The 23,699-nt window shown below is 41.2% G+C and overlaps 1 protein-coding gene across 4 annotated transcripts in view; it reads right to left on the reverse strand.

Moving 5' to 3' along the window:
• Window positions 1-23,699, reverse strand: part of AOX1 (aldehyde oxidase 1) — a 70,299-nt gene that overhangs the window by 38,645 nt on the left and 7,955 nt on the right. For 3 of the 4 annotated variants that reach the window (XR_003793856.1, XM_029224677.1, XM_029224679.1), the window contains exons 3-18: window positions 22,842-22,938; window positions 21,223-21,331; window positions 19,611-19,737; window positions 17,223-17,284; window positions 16,138-16,227; window positions 15,419-15,499; window positions 14,229-14,373; window positions 13,425-13,517; window positions 12,424-12,575; window positions 12,140-12,233; window positions 10,698-10,807; window positions 9,489-9,673; window positions 8,374-8,536; window positions 6,219-6,311; window positions 1,506-1,675; window positions 1,030-1,156 (exon numbers count right to left, since the gene is read on the reverse strand). Coding sequence is in view for 3 of the 4 variants with exons in the window: in XM_029224677.1 (XP_029080510.1) it covers window positions 1,030-1,156; window positions 1,506-1,675; window positions 6,219-6,311; window positions 8,374-8,536; window positions 9,489-9,673; window positions 10,698-10,807; window positions 12,140-12,233; window positions 12,424-12,575; window positions 13,425-13,517; window positions 14,229-14,373; window positions 15,419-15,499; window positions 16,138-16,227; window positions 17,223-17,284; window positions 19,611-19,737; window positions 21,223-21,331; window positions 22,842-22,938 (1,898 nt within the window). In the remaining variant the exon portion in view is untranslated. Of the gene's footprint in view, window positions 1-1,029; window positions 1,157-1,505; window positions 1,676-6,218; window positions 6,312-8,373; window positions 8,537-9,488; window positions 9,674-10,697; window positions 10,808-12,139; window positions 12,234-12,423; window positions 12,576-13,424; window positions 13,518-14,228; window positions 14,374-15,418; window positions 15,500-16,137; window positions 16,228-17,222; window positions 17,285-19,610; window positions 21,332-22,586; window positions 22,762-22,841; window positions 22,939-23,699 lie in introns of those variants that run through there. The other variant, XM_029224680.1, reaches the window with a different exon arrangement.

A 23,699-nucleotide genomic window follows, 5' to 3' on the forward strand; every position in this document is an offset into this window, starting at 1 on the left:
TTAATTAACATTTACGCAAAGGCCATAGCTCTCATTGTCCTCTGCCTTGGGGGAGGTTCAACCTTGACTTCAGACTCTCAGTCACCAAACTTTCATTTTTATCAACTGTGTCTGCTAGTGAGAGCCAGAGGCAGGGACTCTTCCAAATGATAAAGCTCTTTTGGGTAAACACTGAACTGAGAATCTGGAGTTATGTAGAAAACCTTCTGGACACTGCCCTTGCTGCATCTTCTGATAACCTGAGATACAGTAGTCAATGTTTCAATCATCTGAAACGTTCAAATGGCAACAATGCTATCACGGCTCCTCTGCTCATTTACTCTTCTTTGTAGGAAGCAGTGTATGGAATATGCCGATGAACCAGACGTGGGCCCTCACTCAAGGCATTTTACTAGGTAGGAGAAATAGGTAAGACATAGACATAAACACATAAGCTCAATATAAGATAGAAAGTGCAATAAAGGTCCACTTTGCCTTCTCCTGCAGACTTTAAGTTCTGCAAGGGCAAGAACCACAGGGGTCTTGTTCACCTACGGCAGTAGGTGCTCACTTAAAAGATGCCTGTTGAACACATGGCATATGAACGAATGAGAGAGAGTTCCGAGAGGGAGAGAGAACTCCTGGATTAAAGGATAAGGAAAGACTTCATGGTGGAGCTACCCCTTGAACTTGGACGTTGGACTGAGACGGGGGCAATGGCAAGGGATTCTCAGGGAAAGTATCAGAAAATAAAAGTCATTATTCTCTTCTCATATATCCTTTCGTAAGTATGAAAGCAACACATGATCCTACTACTAGAAAATATAAAACACTCAAGTATCTTTTATATAACTAGTCAACTTCTTTACTTACGTGGAAAATGAATATTTTTGAACGAATTCACTATTAGAATATAGTGATTTATAATAAGCATTCAAAGAATACTGGAATCCTTTATGAAGTGCCAAGTTCAATGCTATCTTTTAAGAAAATACGAAGTGTCATAAACTGAGGAAGTTACTTTTAAAACAGAAAGCAAAAATGCAGTACCTCATCTGTCAATAGAAGTTTCTCAGGTACGGTTAAAAGGCGGAAGGAGTTGATGCCATGAAGATGTTCCTCAGTCAGGATGTCCACCACACCTGGCAGGCTGAGAGCTTCTGACAGATCCACAGACCTAGATGAGAACACACAGAACAGGGCTACTCAGAGCGGCCCCGCAGCCTGCAGACCACAGAGAACGTTCTTAATCGGAGAATAAGATACGAGAGAGGGAAGATACATCCAAAACCCTCCAATAGTTCCATGCCAGACAATGGGGAAAAAATTCCCGGGACGATGAAGTTATTATACGGAGGGACAAACTGTGGTGAAGTCTACACTTTGATCCCATTTCACTTCAAATCTAATACATTGGACATTGCCAACAAATAGCTTACCCTCTTCAAACCGTTACTTTTCACTAATGTGACTTGGCCAAAAAAGGCAATCATTTCTGTCTACTAGGTAAAAACCTTATCACTTACACAATCTTAGCGTGAGCTCTTGAGCTTGTTACAAAAGTCAAGAACAGCTCCCGGTCCACTGCAGGCATGTCATCACAGTAGATGGCTTCACCTGTGGCATGCTTAATACCAGACAGATGCATGACGGGATGGCCAACTGGGTCTTGAGGAAGCTGCTTTGGGTCTGCATTCTGTTTAATCAATAATCAACATATCATTTTTATAATCATATTATGCACATCTCTCATAAGAGGGGAGCTACATCATTTACATCCAAACCAGAACATTTTCGAAAATAAAAACATCACTATTAATAACACCAGGACAGTAAGCCTATTTCAATAATTCAGTAGGCAAACTGGGATGTATAGCCATGATGTTGTTCTTATTTTTTTCCCCACTATTTTGATATAGACCACAAACATCTCTAACAAATTCTATTTGTGTAAGTAAATGAATATAAATCTTTCTTCCTGACAATATAAAATGATGTCCTCTTGCAAATGCTCATGTATTTCTTTAACTTTTATTATCAAAATTATTTTACTGTTGTAGCTAAGCATGGCACATGTACTATTTTGCAGAAAAGCCTGATGACCATGTTTATAGAAAATAAGTGCATGCATTCAACCACAAGAGCTTTTTTTATTTTCTTCTTTGAGTGAGGAAGTCTAAGAAATAATTGGTAAGACTCATAACTCAGACAATCCTGATAAAGAATGAAGACAAAGGAAGCTGCATTTTGAGTAATGATTCACTAATATGACTTTTTCTTAGAGACCCACGGAGTAAAATGTCTTGCCACTGGTATACCTTAAATATGCTTCATTAACCAAAGTCGAAATTAAGAAACATAACATCTCCTCCAGTATTTTAAAATGAGAGAGTTGTTAGCTTTCTTGGTTGGGAAAAGAATTGGAGGTATGAAGAAAGAAGGGTTAAGAGACATGGTATAGACCAAGCTCAGAGACCAGGGGCAAGGCTGAGGCTGCCGAGGGGTCCGGTGATGGGACTGTGGGAGGTGGAAATTCCAGGAAAGTTGCCAGCCAAGCGGCCACTCCCAAAAGGCTCCTCTCAAAGGAGAAGGCAGCTCTGGGGCCTGGAGCTCTGCGGGAGGAGCCGCCTGCAAAGCACTGCCGAGCTGCCCCGTCCACACCTCGCGGGGTCAGTACTGCATCCGGCACCAGGGCTGAGGCCAGACCCCCTAGGCTTTCTCAGGAAGACCCGGGCAGGAGGAGGGTTGGCCAAGGTAAGGCCCGGAAAAAGCTATGGAGGCCCCCTTTCCCACCCTCTCTGCTGCTCCACACCGCTTTTCACGGCGTCACCCTGAGCCTGGGTGAGGCACAGGCTCTTTCTTGGAGATGAGGCTCACAGTGCTCCACTACATCACACAGTAGGAGGGAAGACAGAAAAGGCACCAATAGGGCTTCCCTGGTGGCGCAGTGGTTGAGGGTCCGCCTGCCGGTGCAGGGGACGCGGGTTCGTGCCCTGGTCCGGGAAAATCCCACATGCCGCAGAGCGGCTGGGCCCGTGAGCCACGGCCGCTGAGCCTGCGCGTCCGGAGCCTGTGCTCCGCAACGGGACGGGCCACAACAGTGAGAGGCCCGCGTACCGCAAAAAAAAAAAAAAGAAAAGGCACCAACAGAACACATGCTGGTTAGCACCTCTACTGAGAGGAGAAGAAGCCATAGAAGCTGACCTGTTTCCAGCTCAGCATCATGTAAGGCATCTGAGAAATTTTTAAAAAGTAAATACATTTGTATTTGATTCCTAGAATGTGCAGTTTGAGAAAGCCTACTTATTTTACATATTGATAATACATGAGATGTTTGATTCCACCTAGAGTGGTAGCTCATGTCAATCATAGCTGCAGATTTTCCAGAATCAGAGCTTCCCTTGGTTCAACGAAAGTGCTCTGAGGCTCTTGCTGCACAGAATGGAAGGGAAAGACCCTAGCTGTCTGGGATCCTACTGATCAACTGTCATGTTTTCTTCTCATGCAGGTGTTTTGCTTTCTTTGCCTTTCTGAACATTTGGATTCCATTTACCAAATACCATGAATGGAGGAAAGCCAGCATGGTTACGATGGGAACTTTACATAAAGCTATCTGTGAAAAGACACCTCCCCAAGCCCCTCTGCTGCTCACGAGACCTGGGAAGAATGGTTGTCAGTCACTGCCAACCTACTTGAGGGACTCAAAAAATAAACCTTCAGCTTGAGATAGATCAGAGGTTCTCTAGGCAGGAACCTGGAGAAACCTCTGATCTGTCAGAGGGAAAAGGAGAGTGGCACATGTAATCCAAAAATGCGTTCAGCATTTTTATTGGTTATTAGAGAAATGAGGAAAAAAACCCTATTGTTTTTATACTATAAATGACAACAAGTAAGATATCAGCCAAATTTTCCCTGACAATTAAATGTAGAAAGTAGAGTCATTTCTCAAATGAATTTGGCATAAGACATATGTGTAGGATGCTCTGAACTTATTCCTATTTCATATAAAATTTACTGTTTTACAGTAAAATATATACTTACTGATAAACATTTATTGTTTTAAAGCCCATATTTGCTTCACTTAAATGTAAACTTCAATTCTGTAGTTAGTACAAGACAATGCACCAAAAAAGGAATATTGGCTAAGCCTTTGTGTTTTGTTTTGTGGTGGTTGTGTTCATCCTGACTTTATAAACTAGAAAGCAGAAGATTATGAAGAAAAGTAATTTAGAACTTGGCCTAGGCACCGTTAAATAAAGGTGGACATTAGGCCACAAACGTAGGGGAAGGGGGGGAATGAGAGAAAATTTTACATGTTGGGGTTCAGGCAATAAGAACAGGGATTTGAATCAGCTCCAATGCACACCAGCCCCATCCTCACGGCCAAGTGCTCTCAGCAGGCTTCTTCTCCCTCTTCTCTGAGAAGCTGAGGTGGTGATCCAAAGAAAAACATGTATCCGGTCCAGTTTGTTTCAGATGGTAGGGACTGATTCCCGCTGTGAAATGCCCCCAAAGTGCTGCCCTATAATGCTGTGTTGAGTTCTCCATTTGAACAACATTTGAATGAAGAATCACCCACATCTTTTTTTTTTTTAATCCAAAGAGATTTTTTCTATCCTGAAGAGCAAAATTCCAGGTAATCCTAAGCTTAGACACTAAGGAAACATATTCACAGGTCTCTACATAGGCTCTGGGAGTTTTCTATGACATTAATACTTTTTACTATAAATACTGAAACACATCACTGCTTTGGGAAAAAAGCGTTTTGAAACCTTGCTGTGAGCCCTGCCTGCCAAAAGGTTGAAGATAAATCCCAAAATATATCTTTCATACATATATCTATAAATATAAAATTGATTAATTTAGCTGAAGCTATAACATTTTTTTTTTAAAAGTCAGTTGTGATGAACCTACTGATGAAAGAGGTTGTATTTGATTACTTGCTTGTGCTTGTTATATGGCTAAAGATACCACGGAGGAAAGAATGTTGTCTCCTCTAACTGGTGATCTCTGTCAAAAGGCTTTTAAGCAAATTAACTGATTTGGGGAAAAAAAATATTGGTCATGACTGCTGAAGTTCCTCTAGCAATGTGGGTATTTGTGTGTGTGTGTGTGTGCCCGCACGCGTGTGTGTATGTGTGAAAACCCAGAGGAAAAACAAAAATAAAACATATATGTGAGAGATACACTACTTCCAAAACTTGATCTTGCAATCTATAATAACAAACTATGTGAAGATTATCACTTTTCTTTGGATGATTTGAAAGCCCATTAATTTGTTGTTGTTCCCGTGGTTGTTGAAGTTTATTCCATGGTCAAGGCAGTGTTAGGGTATTTATAAATGAGCCAAACGTTGCAGTGGTCGTATCTTACACCGGGGAAGAGGGAAGCTATTTTTGACTTTCAAAATGATCACTTTCAACACTTTCAATGGAGTTTGGCATATTTGGATTTTGAATATATTGAACCTAAAAACTGAAGAGATATATACCAACAGGGAACTGTTTGTTATGACATACTGTAAGCTTTTATAACTAAATTCAACAATAGATCCAATGAACTGAATCTATTTAAAAAGCATCTTTAAAAAGCCTTTTCATGCTCTTGACTTAATAAAACTCTCAAGGTAAAGTTTCTTGATAACAATTTCAAGGAGAAGCACTGAATCTTATCTAGTTTACCAACAGGAGGACTTCAGGCGATACTCTTATGATGTTGTAGCTGAAAATTCTGTTTGAAAGTTATGAGGACTTGTGTTCTAATAGCCAGCTTTCATTAGGAGACCTTGAAATTAGCTCTTAGAACTTACGTTTGATTCAACTCTAAAACTCTAACTCACAGAGAAAACACTTGGAGAATGGGGACTGGGGGAGCAGAGTATCTCCACATCCAAGCAAAATAAATCAGGAGCTCTGCCTTTTGTTGTGTTCTGACTTCCACAATGCCAAGGCCAAGAGCATATGGCAAACTAGGCAGCTTGTTCATGTCAGTGGTACAAGGCCACAGAACAAAACACACAGTCCTCAAGTTGAAAACAGACATTTAAAAAAATTACCACTGCTAGCTTTATTTTTAATCACAATACTGCATTGATTTTGAAATTTTAATTAACAGTAAAGAAGGCTGCGGGTTCACCAGAAGGCGAGCTCGGGCTAATACATCTTGACAATCGCTGAGAGATAAGTGAAGAAGCTTTAGCCCAGGACCTCTGAATTAAAAAGAAGAAAAAAGCCACTAACCTGGTACTTTAATGTTCTCCAGTGATGTCTGGAATGAAGCTCTTCTAAAGCACTCTCGTACTTGTCTGTAAGGCTAGGATAGTGAACAGGGTCCTGAAAAGTAGAACCACTGTAGATATTTAAAATATGCCACGATGGTCTTGGGAGGGAGGCTAACATGGCTCTTAGCAAGCAGCTCTACTGTGAAGTCTAAATTTGTTAAGTACTTCCCTAATTCAGAATCCTGGAAGTAGAAGCAGGGTTCTCCCTGACCTCCAGGACACACACTCTGGAAGGTCCACACATATGACCACATATTATGAAGAGCCACATGAAAACAGTAGATTACTGACTCCCAATATCTTTAAGTTTCTTATGATACTTTCACATGCCTTCCTAAATGATTTGAGGACTTACAAACCAATAAAACAGGAAAGTAGAAGCTAAGTAAATGATTGGAAAGGAAGAGAGTAGTTAAACCAGGAAAAAGTCAGAGCCAAGGTACACCACTGCAAATGAGCATCAAGCTCTGCTTTGTACCACCTGGCCAATCAGGAAGAAGAGAAACTGTGGCGGGCTGCATCTCTGTCACAACCTCACAGCAGTAAGCATTCTGGGGCCCCAGGAGGAACACCTCCTAGAGCTGAGGAAAAGTGGGTCAATTTGGTCCTTAGGCAAGACTTCAAACAGTGCACCTAATGGCTATTTTTTACAATTTTAAATTTTTAACAGAAAATTAAAGCCAACAAAGGCTATTATTTTTAATAGCAGAGGAATATTAATAGAGGAAATTGAATAGAAGGTAAAAGACTACAAGATGGAAGCTGTAATTTATATCATTTGATTCATCCAATAAATTGTATTAGTTTGCTATTAATTGGAGGAGTGTATAGTTGGCTTTATTACTTTTTCTCTTTTGATTACCTAGTGACAATATGTCACTTATATATGATTTCAAGCTTCTATTCTAAAAACTTTGATACAAGTGTTCTGGCTCTTGGTTCTCACATATAATGAGAAGATACCTTCAGAAGCAATGATAAGCGAGAACTCTGCCTCTAATTTAAAGTGATCATACCAGGGCTTCCCTGGTGGCGCAGTGGTTAAGAATCTGCCTGCCAATGCAGGGGGACACGGGTTCGAGCCCTGGTCTGGGAAGATCCCATATGCCGCGGAGCAACTAAGCCCGTGTGCCACAACTACTGAGCCTGTGCTCTAGAGCCCGCAAACCACAACTACTGAGCCTGCATGCCACAACTACTGAAGCCCGTGTGCCGAGAGCCTGTGCTCCGCAACAAGAGAAGCCTCCACAGTGAGAAGCCCACGCACCGCAGCGAAAAGTAGCTCCCACTCACCACAACTAGAGAAAGCCCGCATGCAGCAACGAAGACCCAACACAGCCAAAAATAAATAAATAAATAATTTTATTAAAAAAAAAAAAAAGTGATCATACTAATTTCTATACCACATGAGGAATGTTCTTGGCTTCTAGTCTAGTTTGGTCCGCTGATTGTAGCTTGGGATTAATGAGCCAATATGGCTGAAGTTCCCTTTGGGCCTAGCAAATTTATTCCAAACTTTTTTCAGTTGTATCCTCCCTTGCCAACAGTCTTGTAACTCTAATTGTTTGTCATAAGGGAGGCCAGGTGAAAGAATGCCCGATGCTTACTACTGTGATTATGACTACCAGTAGGCAGTCTTCACCATGGTTCTCTGAAGCATTTTTCCTATGATGACCCATTTCTCAACAACCTTGTGGAGTGGCTGCCACTGCCATCTTACAAGTGAGAGAAAACAAAGCTGAACAGAGAAGAAAGCCAAACGTACAAAGGTAAGCCTCGACAGGTGGAAGAAACGCTTTCCTAAGGGAAAATATATTCAAATCATTAACAAGTTTCTGAACACCATGGAGACATACAACAGGTCAGAAACAAAATAACTGAGTGGTATTAAACCAAATCCCGCACAACTCTGTGTTCTACTTGCCATTCTTCCCCAAACACTCACTCCATCAACAGACGGCCTGCCATACGCCCAGCAAGCCCGTGAGTCTCCGATTTGGGTTGTCTTTTCTATTCTATTCTACAGCTATTTGGCAGGGAGTTGTTGCCGCCACTGTGTGTATCCCCAGAGCCCCCAAGACTGGGAAAGGTAATGCATGGTCAGTTCCACTTACCATCCTCTTCAAAATCTGTGACACTTCCAGGTAGAACTTGAAGAGGAAGCTGACGATGAGAGTCCTCCTGAACTCCACCCTCCCACCTGGGGCTGAGCCTGGGAGGGAGACTTCATCCAGAATCAGCCTGCAAGCTGTGTCCAGCATCTCTTCATTCCAGCGCCTGTGGGCGTCAAAAGAGAAGACTCCTTGCCCAACAGGACTCACTACCTCACAGGCTCAGTGAGCTTGTAAGACAAATAGCAACCGTTTAAGGCAGCAGAAAAAGAGTACAAACTCCAGAGTCAGGCAACCCAAGTTCAAATCACAGACCACCACTCTCAAGGTGTCTGGCCCGGGCCCACCAGTTCATCATCTCTGAAAGGGCAGTAATGGTAGAACACAGCTCCTGGAATGGTCGTGAGAAAGAAATGACAACTCATGTTAAGTCCTCAGCCCAGGAGTAACTGCTCCCTATATCACTAGAACATTTATTGCATGCCAGGTTCTGTTTTACGTACCTTACACGTATCCATTCATTTAATCCTCTCAACTGTCCTACGAGGTGTGATTATCTCCCTGACTGATAAGGAAACTGAGGTACTGTAAGATTAAGCGAGCTGAAAGAGATCACACAATTTATAAGAGCTGAACTGAGATTTGGATGCAGGCAGTGTGGTTCAATCAAGATCGTGGTTTTAACCGTTAGTCTACTACTTCTGAAATGTTAACTGGTACCTAGTAAATGCTCAAGAAATACTGGCAACTAGTATTACGTATAGAAATAAAAAAGTTAGGTATGCATGTGCATTTAGCAAGTTATTATAAAACAAACTCCCATAATCTATCTTTCATAATGGTAAATTATTCTCTTATGATAAAGAATGCAGATTTACTCATTTTGCTTACTGTGTCTATATACTATTGGGAGATGGGTTCACACACACACACACACACACACACACTATATGGTGTCCACTTCAGAATTCACTAAGACACATGGGAATAATCATGAGATCTTATTGGAATTCCATGTCATTAAACAGAAAAGTAGTAAGCATTTTTCTTCTTGTAATTACATGACACCACAGAAAGAGCTGCTCTATTACTTGGAGGCTAAGGACATGAATCCATACCTTCTGATGAGTTTCTGGCAGGAATTCTTTGCACAGATGGTGGTTGGACCAACGCCTCCATATGCAATGGATAACTCTCTAATGATGCCATCTCCTCCTCCAAAAAAAACTCGCATTCCCGAATTGACTATCGCTAGCGCATTCTGTTGCCGCTGGGCTTGTCGGAAGGCTGACACAAACTCCCACTGAAAGCAAAAGTGAAGTGGCACCTATAAAAGCACACTGAGGGACAACTGTGCACAAGGCAGTTTGTTTATGTTGCCTCATTTGACCCTTGCCACACTCTCTGTTATGGGCCAAATTGTGTCCCCCCTCAAAATCGATAAGTTGAAGTCCTAACTCCCAGTACCTCAGGATGTGACTGTATCAGGAGATAGGGTCTTTAAAGAGGTGATTAAGTTAAAATGAGATAATCAGGGTGGGCGATGATGCAGCATGGTGGTGTCCTCACAAGAAGAGGAAATTTGGACACGGACACAAACAGAGGGAAAGCACACGGAGACACAGGGAGAAGACAGTTATCTAAAAGCCAAGGAGAAAAGCCAAGGGAAAGCCAACCCTGCAGCACCTGGATATCACACTTCCAGCCTCCACAAGTAAGAGTGTATTTAAGCCACCCGGGCTGTGGTTCTTTGTTATGGCAGCCCTAGCAAATTCATACACCCTCCAAGGCAAGCTTGATTATTTGCATTTACAGAAGAGGCAGCTGTAATTAGGAGTGATTCAGTAATGAGCTCAGGGCCAAAGTAGGTCTAAAACTAGGATTCACTCTTGAGTCTGACTCCAAAGCCCTTCTTCTTACCATTAAGTTCTATTGCAAATTTATAGCCTCTTCAAAACCTCAAGATATAAGCAGAAGTATAGTTTTAAGTCTTATTTAGGAAAAAGCCTCACGGTACAAAGAATTTTTAAAAATCTGTAAGAAAGTAACTTTAGAGGTTGGTTTGGGTGGGGGGAAGGTGGGGAGGGAGAAAGAGACACAGAGAGTGAAAGAGAGGTGGCGGGCAGGGTTGGGAAGGAAGGTAGAGTCAAAGGTCTCCAGATTCTAGCAATGATGGGGGGTATATAACACGAGTGAAACCTAACTATTCACAAATCCTCATATTCTCCACTGCAAACGCTCAACACCTTTTCTTAACCCACCCTATGTTGGAATTAACAAGCTGTGCACTCACAAGTAAAACCAAGAAATTGAAAGGACATTCTCACCTTCCTCAAATAAGGGATGTTCACTGAGATCAAGATTTCTTCAGGCTTAAGGTCAGCACTGGGGCACTTTCTGAGGAACTGCTCATTTAAAGGAATCTGTCGTTTTCCTTCTGTGGAAAGAAATGACACTTTCCCTGGAATCTGTTCTATTAAACAATCAAACTCCCAAAACTTGGGAAATAATTCTACCAAATATCACAGGAAATTTATTGTTTGAGGAAAAAAGTGCTCTTCCTATGTTTAAAAATCTTTCACCATGAAATGGCATCTTGCAATGTTTCTTCCCATCTAGGGCCCACCTTTTTTTTTTGCCTTCCTTGCTTGATTATAAATAAAAATATCTAGCAGAGTAGACCAGAGGTCAGGTAGAGTCGGACCTTGGCACTCTTTCTGAACAGCATGATTCATTTTGAGCTTTGTAAGAAGGGAGAGGACATTAATATCCCTTTTGATATTCTAATAAAGTCATTCAACAAACATTTATTTATAACCAAGAACCCTACTTGATACAGTAGTGAATAAATAAATTGCCTTTAATGAATTTTTATACTAGTGGGATGCAGTCTTATTTGTTTATATCTTTTCTCAGCACCAAAAGAATTTCTGTTCTTTAATCAGTATATTGGGGGGAGGAACCGTTTAGAGCTATAATGAAATAGGACTTCGGGATAAAGCTAAGAAGCTTTTGATGTTCATATTTACATCACAAAACCTATTTCTCAATAAATGATTTTTTAAAGGATGTTACTTAAATTGATAACTGAATGTACACCTTCTTCCTTAAGATAATTTTGTGGTTTAGATGACATGAAGAGTAGGCATTTAACAATGCAGGTAACAGAAAGTTAGTACATATTTCTAAATGAAAAAAAAAAACAACGGATGTATAGAGGACCAATGAAAACTTCCTAATAATTGTCGACAAAGTTAAAATAAAAGAAATAACTGAAAAGTCCTGGATTTACTTTCAAAAAACAAAACTCAAGTAAATAAATATAGAATGAAGCCCAACCACTGTTCAATAGAAAAAGGTCTGCAGGCTTCCATCAATGACAGCATGAGCACATAGCATGACGTGGGTCTCACACACTCCTGTACCACCTGGAGAAAGTCTTTGACAAAGGGGCCCAATCGTTGTCAATAGCCTAGAGTTCTCTCCACTATTCAGATCACACCGGGACACTAGCCAACACTGGTCGATGTCAGGTGACCAGTATGGGAAAACATCTAGCACAAGTCCTCAGAAAGAAAGAGATGAAGACATTGGGTGTGTGTGCATTTAGGACCAGACTGACCAACTTTCCAAGCATCCAGAAAGGCAGAGGAATTATTAATATTATAAAGGAGAGTAATTTTCAAAACTGGACTTCCTGCGTCCCTAGAGAGGCAAAAGGGTAGGAGGAACAGGGTTTAATAGTCCCTAAGAAGGAGCTGTCACTTACCTTTTGATAGCAAGTTGAGGGTACAGTTGCCCACGGCCAGGAGGGGGTTCAGATCCGAATCTGGATGCCTGCTCACTATGTGGCCCCCTAAAGACTTTTTAAAATAATGGGTTATTTTCACTCCACTTATGTAATTATAATGACACAAGTGGTAAAATAAGAATCAAGCAAGACTTTGGAAAACTATTCTTTCTGTCTGTTCCAAAAGAATGAAAATGTCATGATTTATCAGGGACAGTCATTCATGGGACACATACTAGATGTTACAGTCGTCAGGTACATACAGCCATGTTCCTGATCTGGGATCCAGCCAGAGTTCCCAAATGCTTCAAGAGAGCCTGGTACATCTGTGCCTTCTCCTCCGGGAGCTTCAGGATCACATTAGCCAGGACGTCCTTCACCTGAGCCAGGCTGAGGGCAGCACCTAAGGTCAGTCCTGAAATGAAATCATTTGTAGATAATGCAATGTGATCATTGCTGACCTGGAAATGTCCATTAGATTTTAGACTACAGATATGGGATCTTTATGCTAGATACATGCTACCCTGCTTACTGGTGGTCATGGTGGTGACGGTGGGAATAGTGGTTGGTAATGGAGGTGTTAATGATGATGGTGAAGGAGGTGATGGTGCTGGTGACAGAGGCAGGGGTGAGAGTGATGGAGGTCATGGAGGCTAAATTTTCGGAATACTCACTGGGTCAAGCACTATGCTGAATGCTTCACAGAATCTTCTTGAATTCTAACAAAGCTTTGAAGTATTAATAGCCCCCCACACACTGAGATTCAGTTAAGTAACTTGACTAAGTTTTTCAGCTAATATATGACATGGTCAGGAACTGGACTCCAGAGCCAGCCTCCAAACCCACATTTCATTGCTTCTCATCATTGTCATTAAATCAATTTCCTTTATTGAAATGGAAAAGCCAGTTTGTAAGCTGCTTCATACGTAAACTTGTTTGGTTACTACTGTGCTTCTGGAGAGCAAAGACTCTCTTTATCTTCTACCCAGCACTTAGCACAGTACCCTTCACTGAAGAGCTGTTACATTTCCCTCACACAGCAGACATAAAAGTTCTTCAGTGAAAACCCGACTCTTCAGACAATTAGTATCTCGTATAATCATAGAGAATTCTTCCCTGAGCCTCCTCCAGAGTTATCACCTTACAAGGGAGTCTCTCTGTATATTCTAATTATGAATAAGACTTTTTTTGCTTGTCTGCTGAGCAAAGCAAATAAGCTGATTAATGCATTTTAACTAAGAAAATAGGGACCTTAAGAACTCACCATTATCTGTATAGTTTACAACACTCAGTTCTTCAATTCTATCAGGAGAAATTATAACTGGGTGAAAGATGCCTTTAAATTTCATGTCAGGCCCTGAAGGATTAGGAAAAAAAAATAAGCAGACTGAGATGAAGGGGGGATAACTGCCTTTTAAATTTTGAAATTGTGATTAAAACTGATGTCTTTAAATATATAAAAATTACATATCTATTGGTCTGTTTATTGCCAAATCACACACACAGAGAACGGACGGGTGGATTTTCACTAAACTTGGGGAACTCTTTGGACTCGTCAGCCTTAAAACTTGGCAGACACGTCCAAGACCACTTGTGGTATACTCAAAATTCTCCTTGGGAAGACTCTAGGAGACTCCTCAAAGAAGTAGGCAGTCAAACTGAGTTTACAATGGACACCATAGAAAGAGCCTGTCACTGCAGTTTAAGAAAACCTATTATGGCCATTGAGACACCACTGAGAGAGGAAACAGCAATTTCAAATACCAGCCCCAGATCAGTCTCTACATGGAAAGACAGGACAGCTGTCACTGGAGCTGCTGCTGCTAATTTGTCACGGAGCAGGCCTCTTGGGTACAGCTCTGTGCACTGCTCCGGTTAGGGCAACAGGAATTCACTTATGTGATGAAGTTGTAAGTCTCTTGAGCAGTGCTCAAGGGAAGTCAAGTATAAATAATTTAAAATGTTATTTCAGACTGCTTTTTCTGAGAACATGCATATATGAGGTTTTCTCCTCCCCAAAGCCCTTTTCCTCAGTTTCCTCATAAGAAGTCCCTGGGGATCTACATACCCACAGAGGTGTTCCCCATGACAACCGGGGCCTGGGGATACTTGACTTTGGCTTCTAGAAGTTCCTTCAGGGTCACTGGAGAAATCCATGTCATTCTATCACCACCAAAAATCCTGGTCCTTTGTGGTTGTTTCTCAGCCATTGTCTATTGAAAAAGCAGTAAAGATTCAAGATCGTCTCGTGATAATATTTCCACCTGTTTCTTCTCTGTCTTTACAGGAACAGAGACAGGAGATAGAGATCTTTTTAAAAAATAAAGTAGGGCCTCCCTGGTGGCGCAGTGGTTGAGAGTCCGCCTGCCGATGCGGGGGACGCGGGTTCGTGCCCCGGTCCGGGAGGATCCCACATGCCGCGGAGCGGCTGGCCCCGTGAGCCATGGCCGCTGAGCCTGCGTGTCCGGAGCCTGTGCTCCGCAACGGGAGAGGCCACGGCAGTGGGAGGCCCGCATACCGCAAAAAAATAAAAAAATAAAGTAAAAGTGGGACTTCCCTGGTGGCGCAGTGGATAAGACTCGGCGCTTCCAATGCAGGGGGTCCAGGCTCGATCCCTGGTCAGGGAACTAGATCCCACATGCCACTAGTAAGAGTTCACATGCCACAACTAAGGAGACCATGCGCTGCAAGTAAGACCCAGCTCAACCAAATAAATAAATATTAAAAAAAAATCATCATTGGAAAAAACAAAACAAAATAAAATAAAATAAAAGTCACCTAAAAGTAGAGCTTTACTAGGAATCAGAGTACAAGATAAAATGTGGCAATATTTTACTCCTTCTGGAGACTATTCCAATACATCTCCCTTTGGTGCTTTTATATCTCAAAAGAATCCATTTCAATGCTTAAAAATACTTCACATGCTTAATTTCATCAAAAAATTTAATGGAAGAATAAAACTCAGCAAAACCGGAAATAGAAAACATGTCTAAATCTACAGATGCTGTGATGTCTTTTCAGGACATTTTTTAATACATACCATCTGCTGCTTCTTACATTCAACTGTCCCCTGGTGGTGACTCCACCCTCATTCCCCCATCTCTGCCCTGATCCCATACTCTTTAGACCTTGGACTGAGAATGGCAGGTGGATATTACCTATTCGCCAATCAGCTTTCGAGAGGATCCATAAGCAAATATCCTTCCTGGCATTTCACCGTGAATTCCTCTAGGATGAGCTCAACTTTGTCTTACTTACCATTAGCTCAGGAGGAAATATCAATTCCTGAGTTGGATCCAATGGCAGAAACTCCTCTTCTGAGAAAAGTTTTAGATTTGTCTTAAGAAGAGAAAGTACCAGAAGTTATTGTCATCAGGCAATTCTCCCTACTTTAAATCCTTTTGTGGAATAAGGTCAGATGAAGATAGGCACAGAAGAGACAGACAGACAAAAAACCCCACTGGTCAGCCATGGTACCTGGGCTCTAAGCCAAGGGCTCTAACACAGACCAGGTCACCAGCATCTCAGTGCAGATGCTGGTGGGCCTCCAAAGCCCTCAGCCCCTGCACATGCTCCTTGGAGTCTGGGGGGAGCACAGGAGGCAGCAGCGTGAGACACAACTGAGAGCCAGACCACTCCCCTGAATTGCCACCCCTCTTATCACTCCCTGCCCTTCCATTTCCCTAACATCTCCACTAGAAAAAAGACTTGAAGAAGGCTTTTTTTAAACTAAGAGATCAATGTGTTCTCCCTCCTATAAGTAGTTGTATGTGACCGAGAGTAACATCAGGAGTGAGGGATGAAGTTGTCAGGTTAGATTTTTTTTTTTTTTGATAGACATGGGGTGAGAATGGGGGAGGGGACATGCTGCACACCTCAAATTAGCTACCTTACACAACCATTTAATCTTCCTAAAGGTAAGTTGGTCTCTACTCATGTCTTGAGAAAACCTTATAAAAAATTTACATTTCACTGACCTCATTTCCTTCCTCAAACTCTGGTAATCCATTTATTCCTTGATCCAAACAGCAAACCCCATTTTCTTTACTTTGATAGCAGCCAGAAGTCTAGTGGGTGAAAAAAACAAATAACCAAGAATTTATTGTTGATTCTACTAAATATTTTTTTGGCTTTATTGAGATATAATTAACAAATAAAATTGTGTATATTTAAAGTGTACAACATGACTATTTGACATGCGTATACTTTGTGAAATGATGACCACAACCAGGTTAATTAACACATCCATCACCTCACAGTTACCATTTGTGTGTATGTGTGTGTGTGTGTGTGTATGTGTGTGTGGTGATAACACTTAAGGTCTACTCTCTTCACAAATTTCAAGTACACAACACAGTATTATTACTATAGTCACCAGGCTGTAAAGATCTTATAACAAAGTCTGGCACATGGCAATAAATATTAACAATGGTTGATTTAATATTTCATTAACAAGAAATAATTTATTAATTTATTATTAATTTACTAATAAAGAAATATTAACAATAACAAGTATTATTATTATCACTCTGTTCTTATGATACACTGCTTTCATCATTTAAATTCCAAAGGGCCATCTTATGTCCCTCATTTCAACATTGTTTGTTCATCTATTCATTCAACAAGCATCGATTGAGTGCCTAATTCCATTGGTGCACAGTGACTCAGCCTCTGCGTCAAGCAGACCACATTCTGGTGAAGAGACGGAAGAGCAAATGGGCAATGACACCACCGTGTGCCCAGTGCTGTGATAGGGGTGCGGGAGCAGCGGGGCAGGGTACCCAACCCAGACAAGCAGGTCAGTTAAGACCCCTTGGAACAATGACCCACAGCCAATGTCGAAGTGCTCAGGTGCTGCCTGTGTGGCTACCAGGGCAAGCTCAATGAACCAGGGTAGGCGCCCTGCTCAAGATCAAGTAACAAACAGCAATTACGGACCTTGAGATAAGAAGTAGCCCTGCATTAGTGAAATGGGCTATTCTCCTAATCACACCTGCCAACCTGCACCATTTTGTTTCATTGAGGAAAAAATATACTCAAAAACGTGTTCCTTTCTACTCACTTTACAGAAAGTCTTGCATGCATCGATTATGGGCCTGTATCCAGTGCAACGGCACAAGTTACCTGGAGGGGAAAAACCCAACTCTGTTAATCAAGGAACCTAGAGAGAGGCACCGTCTGCCAGATGCATGCTGGAAATAAGGACCCCATCCAAGAAGGAAGCCCTGTTTGACATTTTGGTCCCCAAATCCACAAAGTCGGATTTTTTTTTTGTCAGCTACTTGGGATACTTGGTTGATAGTCTTGAGGTAGTCTAACAACTCAGCTATTTGTACTTTCTCTCTGTAAACAGTTTTTATATCCTCTGCTTGTGATAGGTGCTCAAAGAACACAATGATTTCAAGCCAAGAACTCTTGGTCTATAGGCACATTCAAGAGCTAAGCTTCACAACCCAAATGCCCATCACCAGATGATTGGGTTAAGAAGATGTAGTATATATACATATAATGGAATGTTACTGAGCCATAAAAAAAGAATAAAATACTGCCATTTGCAGCAATGTGGATGGACCCAGAGAATATTATGCTAAGTGAAATAAGTCAAAGACAAATACTGTATGATATCATTTATATGTGGAATTAAAAAAATAATACAAATATACAAAACAGAGACAGACTCACAGACATAGAAAACAAACTTGTGGTTACCATAGGGGAGAAGGAAGAGGAAAGGTAAATTAGAAGTATGGGATTAACAGATACAAACTACTATTTATAAAATAAACAACAAGGATTTACTGTATAACCCAGGGAATTTTACCCATTATCTTGTAATAACCTATAATGGAATATAATCTGCAAAAATACTGAATTACTATGCTGTACACCTGAAACTAACACAATATTGTAAATCAACTATACTTCAATAAAAAAATTTTATTTTCCATATGCAGTAAAAGACAATGTAAATAAAGCTACATTGTACATCATCTTTTTTGGTATTTAAAAAAAGAGCTAAGCTGCAGTTGATAGAAAGATCAAAGGCATTATACAGCAGCAAAGATAATTTTTAAACTCTGGAAGCGATTGGGCACACAATTTATTTACAATAAATCATTAGGCCAGTGCTCCTCCACAGTGGTCCACATCCCATGTTCTCCTCCAACCCCCAAACCTGGCATCTGTTTAAAACACAAAGCCACTGAAGCCAGCTGTCTGGGGTTGGGTCCCAGGAATCTTCATTCTTTACAAACTCCTATGTAAGTCTTAAGCACCTGAAAATTTGAGAACCCCTTGTCACTTGTTCACATCACAAACGGCCACGAGACCAAATGCATAAGACGACTTAAGGGAAATAAGGCAGAAGACAGTTTGTGTCTTATGCACCTCCCCTTTCTACTTCTGTTTAGTCCTGTCTTCCCTGGAACACTTTCGCAGAGGAGCTGAACACATGAGCTTTAGGCCCACGTAACACGGCAGAGAAATAAGGTCCCTGGGAGACAGGAGACAAGTAGAGCCATGAAGAATTTCACCAGAAATAGGATTTGGGAGGCTCTTGTTCTTTAGAATTTTTCAGAGTCTTGTTAATGAAGGCCTCCTCCAATGCGCCCCCCATCCCCCACTACACACACACACACACACACACACACACACACACACTGAGCTCCTGAACTTGATAAACTACCTCCAGATAAAGGCAGCTCTTTGAAATAAGTATCACCAGAAGATGTCAGTCTCTTTGATTTCACGTTGCATTCATCATGAGCCCTCTGGTAACTTCATATTGCCCTGCGAGCACGCACCCAATAGGAGAGAGCAGCATGTGGAGGTAACTGGACCCTTTCTAAGGGTAAATGAAAAAACTGGCTTTGTAATTATTATTAAAATAAGCAAACAATAAAAAAGGGAGGAGACTCTTATAGACTAAGAGAGACTTGAGGGTTTCCCTGGTGGCGCAGTGGTTGAGAGTCCGCCTGCTGATGCAGGGGACATGGGTTCGTGCCCCGGTCCGGGAAGATGCCACATGCCGCGGAGCGACTGGGCCCGTGAGCCATGGCCGCTGAGCCTGCGCGTCCGGAGCCTGAGCTCCACAACGGAGAGGCCGCAACAGTGAGGGGCCCACGTACCGCAAAAAAAAAAAAAAAAAAAAAAGAGAGACTTGAGAAATATATCAGCCAAGTGCAATGTGTGGATCGTGTTTGAATCCTGATTTGACTCCTCCACTTATTGGTGACATAATTTTTAGTAAATTACTCTCTTTAAACCTCAGTTTCTCCATCTATGAAATGGGGGATAATAATAATGCCTACCTTATAAAGTTAGCATAAAGAGTCAATGAGGTAATGTTTATATAGCACTTAATGCAGTGTGTGGCACCTGATAAATGGCTAATGTTAGCTATCATTATCAACATCATTTAAAAATTAAAGCACACACACATATAACCTACCACCAAGAGCATCAGTTAACTGACTCAGGGTGGGCTCTGGATGGTTCCTCAGCAGCGTGTAGATGGACATCACCATCCCAGGGGTGCAGAAGCCACACTGCGTGCCATGACACTTGGCAATCCTCTCCTGGAAGCACAGAAAGGTTGAAAGGCAGAATCTTGGGCCTGACCCGAGACCTAATGAATCAGAACCTGCATTCTAACAAGATCCCTGGGCGGTTCACATGCACATTAAAGTTGGAGAAGAAGCCCTGGAAAATCCTTCTCAGCCTTGGTGTCTCCCTTTCTTGGGCTGGGGTGGTGGTGATGACTGGTCCTCAACAGCTTTTGAGCTTCATTGAAGGTTCTCAGCTTTCAGAATCACCAGGGGAGCTTTAAAATTTCCAAGGTCCAAGCAGTACCTCAGACCATTTGACTGAGAATCTCTGGGGTGGGGCACAGACATATATTTTTTAAAGATTCCCAGGTGTTTCAATCTGTAGTCCAGAATGGGAATCACCGAGATGAAGGAAGTCCTTCAAAGAAATGAACTGAATTATATTCAAGTTGAGGGGAAAAAACCCTTTTATTTCCCAAGTGCCTTTATCTGCCCACTATTGCCCTAACACTTCAGCACACAGGAATTCTTTTACAAAGTGCCATCATTAATCCAAAAACAATCAAGAAGGAAACATTGCCTTGATTTCTCTTCCAAATCTCCCCCCAGCCCCCAGCCTGTTCTTTTTGGAGTCTAACTTCAAAGGTGCAACCCCATTTCAGAAGCCGTCATCTGTCTACACCGCAGCCAGGAGATGGGCGGCAGGTACTAAATGAAAGGGTGTCTTCATGCCTCCGAACAGCCGAGTCTCACAAGCACACCCAGGCAGAATCTGCTCCTTCTAGGTAAAGAGGTTTCATAGAAAATAAACAGAACCCAAGATTCCTTCAAGCACAGAGAATTTGAACTTTGGCCATTTTCTATGTTGCCCCTATCTTTTTCCTCTTCCACCCTCTCCTCTTAAGTGGTACTCATTAACTTAGATAAAAACAAGTAGCAACAGCATTTTTCTGGGTAATGTATACATAATTGAAAGAGTTAGGAGTCTGAGATGCCCTTCCATTGAGGCAAAGTTCTAACAAGGTGCCTCCTTAGGAGAAAAGCTTCAAAATTCATTAACAACTCCTATTATATATCTTCCGAACAAGCCCTAAATTTAACAAATCTTTTTGGTAGCTGAGATTTTCACTCAGCTTTAAAATCATGTTATTTTCCTCTTTATAGAAAAAAAAATATTAAGATTATATCCCCCAATGCACTTGGCTCTCATTTCTTTATAAGTTTGGAAAATGTAAAATGGACAGGTCCCATCTAATTAGAATACAGAAAACAACGCTAGTGATGTCAAGATTTTTTTTTTTTTTAAAGAGAAAGTTCTCTAGTCTTTCAAAAGTATTTTTCTAAGAAGTCAGTCACATGTCCCAGGTTTCACTCCTGGCCCCCAGCTTGGTGTCATCTGTTGGCTGTGACCAAGCAGCAGGGCTCATTGATCTACTGTATTAATTTCAAGAACTCATCATGTCATTAATGGTTTTCGAAGCACAGAAACCCTATGAAGAAGAGGTGCATCCTCACCTGAACAGGATGAATCCTGGTCTTGGTGCTTCCTATGCCTTCCACTGTGGTGACGGCAGCACCATACAGAGAACAGATGGGAATCAGACAGGCGTTGGCTGAATAATGTCTTCAGAATGAAAAAGAGAAGCACAAACTACATTGTAACCAGTGGGAAAGGAGCACCTCCAACATGGCAGGTTTTGTATAATGTCCTAGGCTTTGCATATACATTTTGTCCTTAGCTCATGGCCATTTTACAGAATGAGACTCTGAGGGTCAGAGTGAGTTGCTCAGGATCACAGCTGGAGTGTCAGATAGGATTCAAATTAGGCCTCCTAATTCTAACTCAAGAACAGTTTCCACTAACGTTGTTTTTTTCTCTTGATTGAGGGGCTGACATTCTCCTCTCCAGTCACTTGTGACAATCACCTAGAGCATGTTTCATCCTCCAAGCAGATGCTGGGCAAGGGGTTAGTTGGGCAATAAAGTTAAATGGATATTGTGCCTCAGAAGAAGAAATAGGCTGTGGATACAGAACTCCTCAATCCCACAAACCTACTGCTAGAAAATGTCTAACTCAAAACGACTCCTAAAATGTTCTCATTTACCAAACAAAATTACAGATGGCCAATAAATACATGAAATGAACGTTCAACCTCAAAAGCAATCAGGAGAGATTCAAATTAAGCAATGAAAAATCATTTTTATCCAAGAAAATGACAAAGATTAAAAAAATTGTAATATGCATTATTAGCAAAGGTTTGGGAAAATGGAATTCACATACTGCTGAAAAGAATGTAAACTGATAGAGCTCTTCTGAGAGACATTTTGCTGGAAGGCATAAAAACTTAAAGACGCACTCACTCTTTTATCCTCTAATTCCATCTCCATGGATCTATCATAAGGAAATTATCAGAAACACAAATATAAACATATATATACACATGAATGCTCACTCTCCTTATAATAGTGAAAACCAAAAAATAATCTAAGTGATCACTATTTGGGGGTTGGTTTTGATACACCCAAACAACAGAACATATACAGCCATTAAAATTATATTTATTATTTTGAAAAGATACTCATGAGAAGTTCAGCAAAAAATAGAGGTTTCTAAGCTGTATAGGCAGTATGCTTCCTTAAGTATACACACAAAAGAAAGACTGGAAGAATATTTTTCATTTATTAAATAAATGTAAATATTTATTGAGTGCCTACTGTGTGCCAGGTGGAGTACCAGGCACTAGGATTCATTGGTGAACAAGACAGATAAAATCCCTGCCTTTGTAGAGTATATATTCTAGTTGAGGAAGATAGACAATACATAGGTACATAGACAATACATACATACACAAACATATGGTGAGAAGTGCTATGAATACCTTAATATAGGCGAAGGGAGTAGGGAGTTGCCGAGGTGAGATGGGGCACTGCTATGGAGAAGGTGATCAGGGAGGGCTGAGAATGTAACATTTTTGCTGGAACCGGAATGATTTGATGCCCGTCAATGTATCCCCAATGCCTATCACAGTTCCTGTCACAAAGTAGGTGCTCAATGCATATTTACCAAAGGAAGAAGAAAAACAAAGTTCAAAGCTACAAAATTTCAACCATATCTGGACTTTGCAGCAAGGTACCTTATCCTCTTGGTAATGGGGTTACATCGTGATATCATCACCGTGCAGGCACCACAGTCTCCTGCTCCACAGCCGTATTTAGTTCCTGTGAGTCGGACTGGAAAAAGCACAGTTAAAGATAATGTGTTTTCCATAATTCTCTTTGTGAAATAGCTCTGACCTTAGGAGACAACACCATCAAAGACTCTTAAATGTACAGTTAAGTTTGATACTTATTTATCAAATAATGTATGTATGTCTTAGCTGCTATTATTTATAATCTTGTAAATTCTTGATTTACATTTGCATGCTATATCTAGTCTCTTCCTTTTTAAAACAACTGGACCCCAGGTTGCCAAAAATAAGGCCAAACTTAAGAAGAGGAAGAGTCTACACATATAAGGCCTTGAGGATTTGAAGGTATGAGTACACTGCATATCTGTTCTTATCCTTATCTGTGTCTTTGATGACATACAAAGTAGAATGTCAAATTGTAAATAATTCTTAGAATATTTGTGTCATGTTATACAAGTGTGCCATATTTCTCTGCTTCTCAGTGGCAGAAACTGCTGGTTGTTTCCCAATACCTTTTCCCTCATTCTTTCTTGGTAATAGAAATCTTAATTTTTGAGCTACACACATGGTTGCCCAGAATTAAAAAAATACATTTTCACAGCCTCCTCTGATGCTTGGTGGGGTCATTAACAATGTTGGCCAATGGGATGTAAGCATAAAGGCTGTTTTTGACGTCCAGGAGGGAAATGTCCTCAGAGGGAGAGGGGTGCCCCTCCTTCATCCCTTACTTCTTCCTATTTGCTGGAATTCAGATATGATGGCTGGACCTCAGTGAGTTATCTCTGACCATGAGGAGAAAGCTTC

This window comes from Monodon monoceros, unplaced genomic scaffold (genome assembly GCF_005190385.1).
Source record: "Monodon monoceros isolate NGI ecotype Baffin Bay Population unplaced genomic scaffold, NGI_Narwhal_1 Super_Scaffold_16, whole genome shotgun sequence".
Classification (NCBI taxonomy): Eukaryota; Metazoa; Chordata; class Mammalia; order Artiodactyla; family Monodontidae; genus Monodon; species Monodon monoceros.